At 40.5% G+C, this 13353-nt stretch overlaps 1 protein-coding gene across 1 annotated transcript in view; it reads right to left on the reverse strand.

Moving 5' to 3' along the window:
- Positions 1–13353, reverse strand: part of HCLS1 (hematopoietic cell-specific Lyn substrate 1) — a 31440-nt gene extending 18087 nt beyond the window's left edge. Inside the window, exons 1-5 of the mRNA XM_081235117.1 lie at positions 12999–13353; positions 10491–10574; positions 9848–9921; positions 3068–3197; positions 813–923 (exon numbers count right to left, since the gene is read on the reverse strand). Of these exons, the coding sequence (XP_081091243.1) occupies positions 813–923; positions 3068–3197; positions 9848–9921; positions 10491–10574 (399 nt within the window). The 5' untranslated portion in view covers positions 12999–13353. The remainder of the gene's footprint in view (positions 1–812; positions 924–3067; positions 3198–9847; positions 9922–10490; positions 10575–12998) is intronic.

Below are 13353 nucleotides of genomic sequence, written 5' to 3' on the forward strand. Positions count from 1 at the left end.
TCATGCTGTCCTTTTTCTCTTTCTCTCTTTAAAACTATCACTACTTTTTTGTACGAAGGAGTCTTTAAAACACCTGGACTTCAAGGAGTTAGTACCAACTCCTGTGAAAAGTAACCTTCACCTTCTAAAAACATTGTAACCTTAATTAGTTGTTTTACTTGATTATTTGCTACCATTACAATAATACTTCAGCTGATATGTCTGTTTTCCTGAAAGGCGTAAATATTTATAAGGCTTTCATATTAGACCAAAGGAGGAGCTTTGGAATTTCCTCTTCTCTCTTCATGCGTACAGGTATGATAAAACCAATGGCTTAACATAGCACAGGGAGATCTGCTCCGTGCTTTGTGACCACCTAGAGGGGTGGGATAGGGAGCGTGGGAGGGAGACGCAAGAGGGAGGGGATATGGGGATATATGTATACGTATAGCTGATTCACTTTGTTATAAAGCAGAAACTAACACACCACTGTAAAGCAATTATACCCCAATAAAGATGTTTTAAAAATAAATAAATAAATAAAATAAAATGCAGGGGGGAAAACAATAAAACAATGGCTTAGGGATTCCTTATTCAGAGTTTGGGAGTCTTTGTCTCTTTTAAATGAACACCTTTCAGGTCAGCATGTGGCCTCCAACAGCAGCACCAAAGAACTTGCTGAGGGAGGTGTGGGAGCCATCCTCATAATGGACTCTCCGTGAGGTCACTGCCCCATCTTTCCACAGGAGAAGCACAGACCTACATTCAAGGTGATTGTTGGTAAGTCCCACATGATCTGAGTTGGGTGGCACAGGGAGAGAGTTGTCACTTACCTTGTCTGCCCTGTCCTTCTCAACTCCGTATTTGCCCCCAAAGCCTCTGGCAGCATCAGTCTGAGAAGAGTGCTTCTCCACCTCAGCAACATACTCATGGCCCACAGCACTCTGAGAAAAATCAAGATCGGAATGAGTGAGAAGATAAAAATGACCATGAAAAAATAAAATGATCAGAGATAGGATGAGATGTAAGAATACAAGAAATTCCACTCTAGGTCACACTGATAATCTCTGACGGAGTGCCAAGGAATGTGTGATGGGAGAGCAAGATGACTTTTTCTGGAACCTTGCACATCCTCTTCTTTAATACCACTAGGAACCCATCATTTAGGAAACTCCCATAGGATGGGTTGGGAACCAGAAGGATAGAGACTACATAGACAGGGCAGTGTTTAAACCACTGCTTAAAAAGAGGGTGAAACAAGGGCTTTGTGCATCAAAATAGAAATGAGGGTAGTTACTGGGGAGACACATAAGGGGACTGACTAGATGCCATAGCCCGGATTGAATATTTAACACAGCCAGGTGCTTTTGTCCTGGATCTTTGTTCCTACACAACCATCAAAGTTCAGAAGTGCAGCCTGGGCCCTGATATTAACAGTGATTGACTCTTTATACCAAAGGGGGCTGGTAGACAACACCGTGAGTAGTCCAAGATGGCATATAATTTAACTGTTTTTTATTCCCCTCCACTCTTTTCTCCATCTACCATTTTCTACTTGGTTTTGAAAGGTATGTCTCTTTTAATATTTGGATATGGATGCTTTAAAAATCTTGGAATTGAATAATACTTCAAACCAAATAGTGATACCTTGCAGAGTCTCAACTAAGAAGAAATTAGAAAGTTTCTTCTTCCTCCTGTATTTCTGATTCCATGCTGGGATAAATATTAATACAGAGATGGATGTGAAGCACTGCCCTATATGAGCTCCTGGGAGCTCATTTTGTAGTGTTTTTGGGTCTGTGTAGGTCAACTTTGTTTGCTGAATTCAGGAATGAATGACTGCTTATCTATTTTAATCTTTCCTAGGAATTCTGTGGGAGAATACAATGCCTACTTTGCACTTTACACAATGACAAAAGGGTGAACTAACTGCTTTCATTAAATTGCTTTTTCTCCTTGGAGATTAAATCTTTTTTCTTACAGGAATATATCTCTATCTTTTTTTAAAATAAATTTATTTATTTTTGGCTGCACTGGGTCTTCGTTGCTGCGTACGGGCTTTCTCTAGTTGCGTCGAACAGGAGCTACCCTTTGTTGTGGTGCGCGGGCTTCTCATTGCACTGGCTTCTCTTGTTGCAGAGCATGGGCTCTAGATGCGCGGGCTTCAGTAGTTGTGGCACGCGGGCTCAGTAGTTGTGGCTCTTGGGCTTAGTTGCTCCGCAGCATGTGGGATCTTCCCCGACCAGGATCGAACCCGTGTCCCCTGCATTGGCAGGTGGATTCTTAACCACTGCACCACCAGGGAAGTCCTATATTTTTATCTTTGAGGTTAGAAAAGTCAATGGAAAAATACAATTCAACATACAGGCTTTCTTTTTATCATATTTTCCTAGTATCTAATGGATAAAGGAAAAATAATAATATATTTGAGGACATCTAATAGATAAATTCACATAAATATTTTTCACATCTATGTGCAAATCATATTAAGTGATGTATAAAATATGTACAAAAAGAACACTAAATATACAGTAAAGAAAACAGTAAGAGACACATCCATTTAAAAGCAGTAAATGATTTTGAAACATATTTTCCCCTTCTCTATGTGTGTCTCCTTAGTCTAGGAGTTACAGTGTGGCTGGGTCTACACTAGCCCAGCCCTTCTAAATTCTTGGCTCCCATTTTCCGTCATCTATATCTATATCTATCTATCTATCTATCTATCTATCTATCTATATATCTATATCTATATATATATTTTTTGTGGTACGCGGGCCTCTCACTGTTGTGGCCTCTCCCTTTGCGGAGCACAGGCTCCGGACGCGCAGGCTCAGCGGCCATGGCTCACGGGCCCAGCCGCTCCGCGGCATGTGGGATCTTCCCAGACCGGGGCATGAACCCGTGTCCCCTGCATCGGCAGGCGGACTCTCAACCACTGTGCCACCAGGGAAGCCCACGTCATCTATATTTTATGTGTTGAAATCAGGGGGACAATGACACATATAATATGTGGACATTCTCTTTTAAAACCCAAATGAATATTTTACTTGTTTATTTTTTTAAAGCAAATATCCCCCTTTCAACTCACCTTGTCCATTCGGTCTCTTTCCACCCCAAACCGACCTCCGTAGCCATGGGATGCTTTGGGCCCTGATTCCATCTCCTTCTTCTTGAGAACATCATGCTCCTCTGACACTTTGTTCCTCAGCTGGTGAATGCTGGAAGTAACCACATCACAGAGACTCGTCTAGCACAGAGATGTCAACGAACCCTCCTTTGCAGAAAAATTGAAATCTTGCAGTGTGTTCTGTTCATTTTTAGCAATAGCCCCAAAGTATACCTGTGCTGAGTCTGGGAGTAGGAGGTAGGTGTGGTCTGCATATATAGCCTGATATAAACTCTCCATAAGCCAATAGTATTTCCTCTAGTCTGTTATTTTGCTCACTAAATAACCTTCTGATATTTAGTCTCATGTTCCTAAATATTAGAGAACAGTGTTACCTATATTCTAGCAACTGAGAAGTTATTTTCCTCTCTGAATGGATTTGTAGTTTAACAGTTCAGTACTCTACCTCAAGAAGCACAAAGATATTCATATACCCTTTACCCACACATTCTATTCCTAGAAGTCTACCCCAAGGAAATAGTTTTAAATATGGCAAAGCTTAATGTCTAATGATATTCACTGAAACATTGTATTTAATAGCAAGAACCAAGGAACAATTTATATGGAAAAAATGGGGAACAGTTAAGTAAATTGCAGTATTACTTTTCAATGGCACATGAGGAAGTCATTAAAAACGATGATTATGAAAAATGCAGCATTGGGAAATTTATCTATACTTTAAGTATTTTGTGTCTCTTCTTGTCAAAAATGAATGCCCTTCACACTGCCCCTATATCTGCTAATTCCTGAGAGAACTAAAAACTAAAAAAGGCTCACTAATAAAATTCACTCTCATCACTAACTGTTGCAAAACTTTAAGGCTCAAATAACCTTGATTTGGGACACTTCTGTCCTTAAGAGAATGTAACACCAAAAGGAGGCATTCTCTTTCTTACTTCACTTTCATCTCTACCATGTGGGTAGAGAATACCTCTGTGTATTTGTTTGGGCTGAGGATAAGAAGTGACAGCTCAGCACCAGCACCAACACCAGCACCAATAAGTGACAATCAGGACTGATACTTGGACACATATAAGGACCACTGGGGATTCTTAGAAACATTTGGGCAAGAGAACCCTAAATAAAAAATTTGACTTCCTGTAGCAAGAAATGGAGGTTTAAGAAACTGAGATATAGTGATGTTCCTGGGACTTCACTAGCTCAGAAAAACCAGATATATTGGCTACAGGTAGAATGGCCATCTCACAGCAGAAAGTCTCCTCTTTCATGGACTAATAGATCCATCTTGTGGCCTTGTAGTATAAGCCCAACAGAGGTCTTTTTAAAAAGCCTTCTCAGCTTTAGTCAAAGTTAATTTTAGAAAACTGACTTTGAGCCAGATGAAATTAAGCTAACAGCTGGGAGAACCCTCTGTTCCTGTGCCTGCTCTAAACCCTCTGGCAGCAGTGAAGGCAGAGATCCTGTGTTGCTATTTCGACAGCATCAACACTTTAGAACTGTCAGTGTCAGAAAAGTTATTGGTTCCAAGAACAGGTAAATGACCAATATTTCCCAACCAAAGTGTTCAGATGAAGAATGAAGAAAATGGGACTAAACATTAGTTTCAAATGGGAAAAATTAGCAAAGTTTTAATAAATCCAATTACTGTTACATGGATCATAACTGTATTATAGTTGAAACAAGTTTTTTAAAGGGATTAGAAAATGAGATTCAGGAATATCCACTTAATAGATGACAATGAGGTTAGTCAGAGAATCATGACAATAGATAATATAATTTGAATGAAAATGTTGGGGCCAATGAAGACCAACTTCTTACCAAATTCTTCAGAATATAGCTGAAGCCACTATAAATGTGTTAGTTATATTATTCCTTTATTAAATAAATATTAAACTTTTTTGAGTGTGAGGCACCATTAGGCTCTGACAATACAAAGATAATTAATGTATGAAAATAGTGATCAGGTGGAAATATAGAAAGGAAAAATAATTGTAATTCAATGTCCTAATTGGCATACCTAAGAAACTTTTAACACATTAACTCTCAAATGCCTATTTTAAGGCTTAAAATACCTTGGAATTGATGAAGCAATACAGTTTATAGAAACCAAGTGACACCCAGGACCTCAAAGATGAGCTAAGAGAAAGAACAGATTTTTTTGGTTTTATTACAAAAGTAAAAGCACAAAAGTGAGTGACAGACTGTAAGATTTTATTCACAGACAGTATGATCATAGCTGTAGAAAATCCTAAAGAATCTACATAAATGTGCTACTAGAACTATTAGGTACATTTAGCAAGGTCCCAGGAGACAAGATCACTATTAAAAGCAATTTTATTTCTACATACTAGTCACAGACATTTGGAAATTTAAAGTTAAAAATAAATACCACTTACTATCCAATGAAATAACATGAAATATTTTAGCATAACTTATTAATAAAATATGTGCAAGATGTGACCACTGAAAAACATTTCTGAAAAAATTAAAGAAGACCTAAATAAATGGAGACATACCCCATGTTCATGGATTGGAAAACTCAAGATTATTAAGATGTGAGTTCTCTCTAAAACGATCTATAGATTCAGTGCAATCCCATTCAAAACACCAACAGGCATTTTTGCAGGAATTGACTAGCTAATTCTGAAATGTATGTGGAAATGTAAAGTCCTAAGATGGTAAAAAGTGGTTTGTTTTTTCAAAGGAGAGCAAAGGAGAAGGACTACCTGATTTCATGACTGCAATAAAAAGTGCAGTACAATAAAGCTACAACAACCAGTGCAGTATGGTGTGGGTCAGAGCAGACATATAAATCAATAAAAGAGTCTAGAAATAGACCCTCATGTATATGGTCAAAGATGCCAGGTAAGTCAGTGGGGAAAGATTAGTCTTTTAACGATGTTGGAATAATGAGATATCCTTATGGAAATAAAATGAACCTCAATCTTTGCCTCACACTGTACGCAAAAGCAAATTTGAAATAGATCATAGACTTAACTGTAAAAGCTAAAACTATAAATCTTTTAGAACAAAACATAGGAAAAATCTTCACAGTTTGAGGTAGGCAAAAATTTCTTAGACATATAAAGCACTAACCATAAAAAATTTTGATAAATTAGACTTCATCAGAATTAATATCTTCTGATCTTCAATAGAAGCCATTAATAAAATGAAAAAGCAAGTTACAGTCTGGAAGAAAATATTTGTACAACACATATGTCACAAAAGACTTTTATCCAGAATATATAAAGAACTCTTAAAACTCAATAAGAGGGCTTCCCTGGTGGCGCAGTGGTTGAGAGTCTGCCTGCTAATGCAGGGGACACAGGTTCGAGCCCTGGTCTGGGAGGATCCCACATGCCACGGAGCAACTAGGCCCGTGAGCCACAGCTACTGAGCCTGCGCGTCTGGAGCCTGTGCTCCGCAACAAGAGAGGCCGCGATAGTGAAAGGCCCGCGCACCGCGATGAAGAGTGGCCCCCGCTTGCCACAACTAGAGAAAGCCCTCGCACAGAAACGAAGACCCAACACAGCAAAAATAAATAAATAAATTACTAAAAAAAATAAAGAGCCCTTTAAAAAAAAAAAAAAACTCAATAAGAATACAAAGACCCCACTTTAAAAGTGAGGAAGAGATTTGAATAAACACTTCAAAATGAAGATAAATGAAGATATGTGAACGGCACAAGAAAAGATGCTCAATAAAATTAGTCAGCAGAAAGATACAAATTGAAATCCCCACACACTTACAATAATAATTAAAATTAAAAATATTAACAATAACAAGTATAGACAAAGATGTGGAGCAATTGAAACCCATACATTATTTGTAGGAGTGAAAAAACGTTTCTTTCAGAAAACAGTTTACTGGTCTCTTAAAAAGTTAAAACACTTTTTATATGATTCAGGAATTCTACTACTTTTAGGTATTTCCCAAGAGAAGTAAAAATATATGTTAAGAAAAAGATTTGGATCAAAATGTTCATGACAGCTTTATTTGTAATAGTCCCAAATTGTCAACAACCCAAATGTCCATCAACAGGCTAATAAACCAAACTCTGGTTTATCTGTACAATGCAAAATTACTTGACATTAAAAAGGAACAAAAGACTGATATACACAAGACCATGAATAGATCTCAAAAATATTACGCTTAGTGAAAGAAGACAGACACAAAAGAATACCTTCTATATTATTCCACGTCCATGAAATTCTAGGATAGGCAAAACTAATCTGTAGTGACAAGAAGCAGATCAGTGTTTACATCCAGCCAGGGGTGGGGAGGGGTATATCGACTGTAAAGAGGCACATGGGCACAAGTGAGCAAAAGTGGGGAGAAGAAGATGGAGAAAATGCAAGAGCCCTTGAAAACCTGGCAGCTCCTGGGAACACTAGGCTACTTGGAGCCACCTGGCCCAGGACTTCTCTACACAATAGATGAAGGATGGATAGGATCATTTGAACTATTCACCAAATTACCAAACCATTCCCCAAACTAAATATATTTTAGGCAGACTTAAAAAAGAAAGATCATGGTGTGGGGGATGGTAGTGAGATTAATGAGAACCACAATCACTTCCTTTTCCTGCTTTGAGTCATCTGAGCTCTGCAGCTACTGTTCTCCTGTTCAACTTCCCCTCCTTTCCAAGGACTTTAGTGATTCCCATCTGACCTTAAAGGTTGTCCTAGCCCACACTAGCCAGAAAGAATCCCAGAGTATTGGAGGCTTACTACTGGAAGGTCCTCTAGAGGTCTTTTTGATCCCAATGGCAAGACTGGGAATCAGAGAGGGAAGTGACCTGTCCAGGATCACCTAGTTATTTACTAGCAGAGACTGAGCTTTTATACCTCAGTAGCCTGGGTAAACGGGAGGGGAGTGGGTTTTTGTGTAAATGTCTCCACAATTTATTCTATCAGATATAGATTCAGTTAGGCTAATAAGGAAACACCCAGGGTCACCACATTTTACAACTCCAGGGGTCACCAGTCAGAGTAATATATATACTGGACTGTGTAACACAACAGTTCAGGTAAACCCCACTTAGGAAGAAGCAAGACTGCCATCTGTTTACATGTTTATTTTTAGGTTCTTAGGAAGAAAATCTGATTCAAGTAATCTATATTAACAGGAAAGAGAAATAACATTATTGAGCTGCTAAGTGGTGCTAAGTACTGCACTAGATTTTGCTATATGCTAGTTCATTGAATTCTAACCATACACCTGCCAGGTAGCTATTATTATTCCCATTTGATAAATAAATAAGCTGAGTTTCAAAGAGGCTATATGTCTAACTCACATTGCTATTAATGGTAGAGCTGTGAATTGAATCTGAATCTATCTGATATCCAAACTCCAGCTCTTTCCATAAGCTCACGGCAGGGGTTTAGGAGTCTTCTTTAAAATGTTCTACTCCTACTCTGCATAAGACAGGCACTGGGAGGGGAAAGGTACAAGGAGAGTTTGTATGCTTATCTTAACAGTTCTCAGGATACTAGGACTGAGCGGCCTTTTCTCAGAAAAGGAAAGATGTCTTAATTTGGGTAGGATTGATGAGCCTACAGAGGAGCATCAGAGAAGCTTCCTGCATGACCCAATTCCATGTTTTTGCTTTCCAACTGCTTCCAGAATTGCCTACTTTCTTTAAATATGGTATTCATTACAGTTACTTGAAATAAATCATTTATGTCTGATTAAACAACACTGTGGAGTACTGAATATTATCAACTTGTATAAACATGTGTCAGGTTTTCATAGTGTGTTTCTTGTGCAATGTGATAATCCACTAACACTTTTTAAAATCTAGAAGAAAATGAGGTAAAAACACTGCTGTTTGTGGGGGAGGGGAGTTAAAATGGAGCTTAAAAAAGATTAATTTTGCCAATTTATTTACTTTTTAATTTTGCTCCTGTTATACTGCTTATTGCGTCTATTGGACATTCTGACACTATCCAAAGCAAACAGCCCTGGTTAGATGATCCCAAATAATCCATGGATTATTAACGAAGAGAGAATCTCTCAATCCTAATACACAATATATCCCACAGAAACCCCTGGATTTGTCTGTGAGTAACTTCCTTCTCTGTTATGGTATCAGAGTTTATTGTTTGTTTTGCTTTATTTTTTCTGGTAAAATATTGGGTTATAATCTTTAAGATCCCTATACATCAATAGGTTTTCCAAGTGTCATATTTCTTCATATTACCATTCATGGCTTCCTACTTCTATTAGTAGCCAAACACAAATTTTTATTTTAAAAGTCAATTAGACCAGGTATGGGACCTGATATTGTCCTCGTTTTATAGCATTTATTCTGAGTTCTTTACCTTGACATTTTACTGAATCCTCCTTGGCCCATCAGAAGTCACCCTACAATCCAGACACACGTTTACATTTATGTGAATAGATAGATAATAAATGATACAAGCTCAGCACTTCCCTCTCTGAAATCCTCATGCCTTACTGACGGAAGAGAACACTTATAATAATAGGCACAGTTGGGGAAATATCAGAGTGGTTAGAAATAAAAGACAGATAATAGGGTTGGGGGGATAAGAGGAGAGACATGAAACAAATACACAATGACACCCAAAGGGACACATGGGGACAGACTGAAGGAAAAGCAAAGACACACAGACAGGAATTTCCCTCTTTCCTTCCCCCCTCACCTTCTCCTGAGTCTCCAAGTTTTCCTTGGGCGCTTCCCATACCTCTTTCCCTCCTCCCAGTCCTTTTGGTACCTACTTGATGTGCTCTGTGCGTCCAGAGCCCTCGATGGTCTTGGCTCCCCACCGTTGTTCCTTCTCAGAGATGTCATTCTACAAAAGAAAACACTCAGCAATAAGTGATGGCAAGAAATGTGCCAGGCTGAGAGAGGCCACATAGCTGACACACATGCCCCCCACGTCCCCTGCATCAGCTGCTTCCGGCACTCAGACACTTTACTCAGACTCCTCTCTGTGCTTATCCCACCCAGGCCTCCTGTTAAAATTAAGCTGGTGAGCTCTGAAACCTCCCTTTCTACTCTGCATCCCTCAAACTTTCTCCTTTAGGTCTCCTACAACTTCCGAATTCCCCCAAATTATACATGTCCAGCTCAAATCCTGGCTCACAGACCAAAGGACACCCAGTTAACCTGTTCCCTCAGCATAGCCTGCCATAGCCTGTCAATCACAATGTCAAACTCCTCTGCACCTGTCTCCTTCCATCCTCAGCACAGGCTATCATGCAGGCCCCACTCATGACAGCAAACTGTCCTGCCAGGCAGTCCCACCATGAGGGCTATCCCAGTCCCAGACTTTTTCTAAGCCCCCTCAAGGGTTACAGAGTGGCCCACATGCGTGCCCACTGCCCTTTATTGTCCAAGGAAAGCTATTTCCACACTCACCACAAAGTCAGGGTCTGTGTCCCAATCATCACCCTGGGTCTCCATCGAAACAGATACATCATGACCTACTACAGACTTCCACATCTGAGGGTGACAGAAAATGGGAATGATTAGGTGAAAAAATCAAGAAGAGGGAAAACAAGAACGCTGAAGTCAATGATATAGCAGCCAAAGTTTCATGCTATTTTTTTCTTAGAAGAAAATAGAATCTGAGGCAAAGCAGATGGAAGTTTTAGGAAAGCACTTTTTCTCAGTTAGAGGAAGGGGGATGTGGATTTATTTAAGACAAACTAATGTGGCCTGGGCTCATTAGTCTGGACAGAAGTCATCATGAGTGTAGGTAATACTAAATAACCTGGGTGTCAAAACTGCTGAGATCCTTCACTTGTGTCAAAAGGCCAGCCAGCTAGTGGCTTGAAGAGGTAATCAATGAGGATTGCTAGAACATCCCTGGAATTACAGCATCATTTCACTCAGGTATCTACATACAACTTCTTTCATAGTTCTTGAGATATATATTTGTCCAGCTCTTGATAATGTGAACATCTACACTCCTCTCTACAACCTGCTAAACGCCATTGAGAATTTTTCCAACCTCCACTCTGAGACTGGCCACTGCACAGCTGTGTGCCAGTAGGGGCACTCAGCTGAAATTCCTCAACTGAACAATGCATGGGGAAGCATTATTTGCTGAGAATAATTCATTTATTGTTCAATTTTTAAAAACAGTTTAATTATACTTTGAAAGTAGATAACTGGTTCAAAAAAGAGCATGTAATAAGTCCCTTGTTTTGAACATTAAGAATTATTTGACTTTTATTAACTAAATAAATGTTAAAGAAATATTTAGAGAACACCGCTTTGAGGGGGTGCCAAATTGTTATTCCACTAGGACATCCCCAGTGTTTCTGCTAGCCCTGCCGGTCCTGCATGAGGAGCTGCACAGGTGCTCTGCATCTGTGGGATCCTGGATCTTGGTGTGGAGAGGAAACAACAGACAATGCCCATCTGTTGTGGTGCTGAGACTTCTTGACCCTGGTACCACTTGCTGGCTGGCAACTCCCTGCCCACGCTTCCCTGCTCAGACTCCTTCCCCACACTCTTTACTGTCTTTTAAACGAGCCCTTCTTAAAACCACTCCTAAGACCCTCCAGTCTCTCCAGAGAGGTGCTCAGACTCTCCAATTCTCCTTTCCACTTGAAAACTTCATCCTTCTCCAGCTCTTTGAAAAACCCCTTGGAAACCAGTCCAAGGGAAATCTGGGGGTAGATTGGTTAACAAGATGCAAAGAGGACACTGGGGAAGTATGGACCAAGTCAGCTGGACTGTGGGATGAGTCACTGCCAAGAGCAGCTCTGCCTTCCCCTGTGGGGCAACAGTAATGCATGGGGGGCACGTAGATAAGACCTATGGTCCTGGCTCCTGGGCTGCTCTGCAACAAAAGGAGTTCACACAGAAAACTGGAAAAGAGAAGTTTCTGAAATATTCGTGAGCAATAAGGAAGCAGTGAGGACCGATGGTCCTGTCCTCTTTCTTGCTGTTCCTCCCAGGTCTCAGCTTGACTTTCCCATAAGCCTGCCATCCTCATGTATTTTTGAAACAGAGGGAAGGGTTTCTGACACAGAGACAACTTAGTATGCTTGAGCTACTGGCTGGAAATAGGGAAGCCAAGAGGTACTATCTAGAGGTGGGAGACCAGAGAATAAGTCGGTGAGGCCTGGTGGCCAGGATATCAGGCACAATCGAGGGCCTCTTCTTGAGGCTGCCTGAGTAAAGTACATGGACAGAGAGTCAGATCATCCAGCTCTGTGGGAATACGGGTTAGGGAGTCAAAGTAGACAGGGCATGTACTTATTTGCCAGGTACCAGGTTAGGCAATTTACAAATATTAACTTAAATAATTTGGTAAATCACTGAACATCTCTGATAATATTTTTCCCAAGGGAAAATAAATGGAGAGGTTAACTTCACTAATTCATCAAGTCTCCTCCATTTCTGACATTCTGGGATCCTGTGACCCTACATTCAGAGGAACTAGCCCTAATCGAACCTCCACACCTTCATCTGGCACTTGGTTCTCAGTACTGGTGTACATTAGCTACTACTACTTCCTGATCTGTTGCAATGTCTCCTGTGGGTTTCGTCTCTCTGCTAGACTATAAGCTCTCCAGGGGCAGAGACTGTCTCATCTGCAGTGGTCCTCCTTCCAGCTCAGTGCCTAGGACCATCAGGCCTTAGAGAGGATTGTAGATTGTCGGCAGAAACCAGGGGTCCTGGATGGCTGCTGGATCACATTCCCTGGGCTCCAGCTTCCATCCCTTCTGCTTCCAACCCCAGATGCTTGTTATCCACAAGACCTCACACCCAGGCCGGCTTTCTGGCCATGAAAGGTTAGCAGCTTATTAGCAGGGACTTCATTGCTCAGCAAGGACAAAAAGCCAGGCAGAGTCCTCTCACTTCAACTCTTGTCCTATGCTCCCCAACTTTCCCACTGCCCGGAGTACCCACCTTCAACCGCAAGCGCAAGCGTTTGCTCTAGGCTCTCGGCTCCTCAAGTAGACACTCGGCTCCTCTCTAGCTGCTGCCACTTCAGACAGAGCAAGAAACTCTGAGCTGCTGCTTCAGTTCCGTATTCAGGTTTTCTGTCATTTCCTGCTACCCTGTCTTCACAGCTACTTCCTGAAGTTTGAGTCAGTTCCTTCTGCTGAGGCATTGAAATACATAAGGATTAAATGCTCTGTGCTTACTCTTTTGCAAGGCTTTGAGGGTTCCAGAGGTCATAAAAAAGTGCTGCTCTTACACTCAGAGACTATAATCTGGTCAGGGGAGCAAAACATTCAACTAGAAAACACATAGAAGAATG

Source organism: Mesoplodon bidens (genome assembly GCF_964165515.1).
Source record: "Mesoplodon bidens genome assembly, chromosome: 5".
Classification (NCBI taxonomy): domain Eukaryota; kingdom Metazoa; phylum Chordata; class Mammalia; order Artiodactyla; family Ziphiidae; genus Mesoplodon; species Mesoplodon bidens.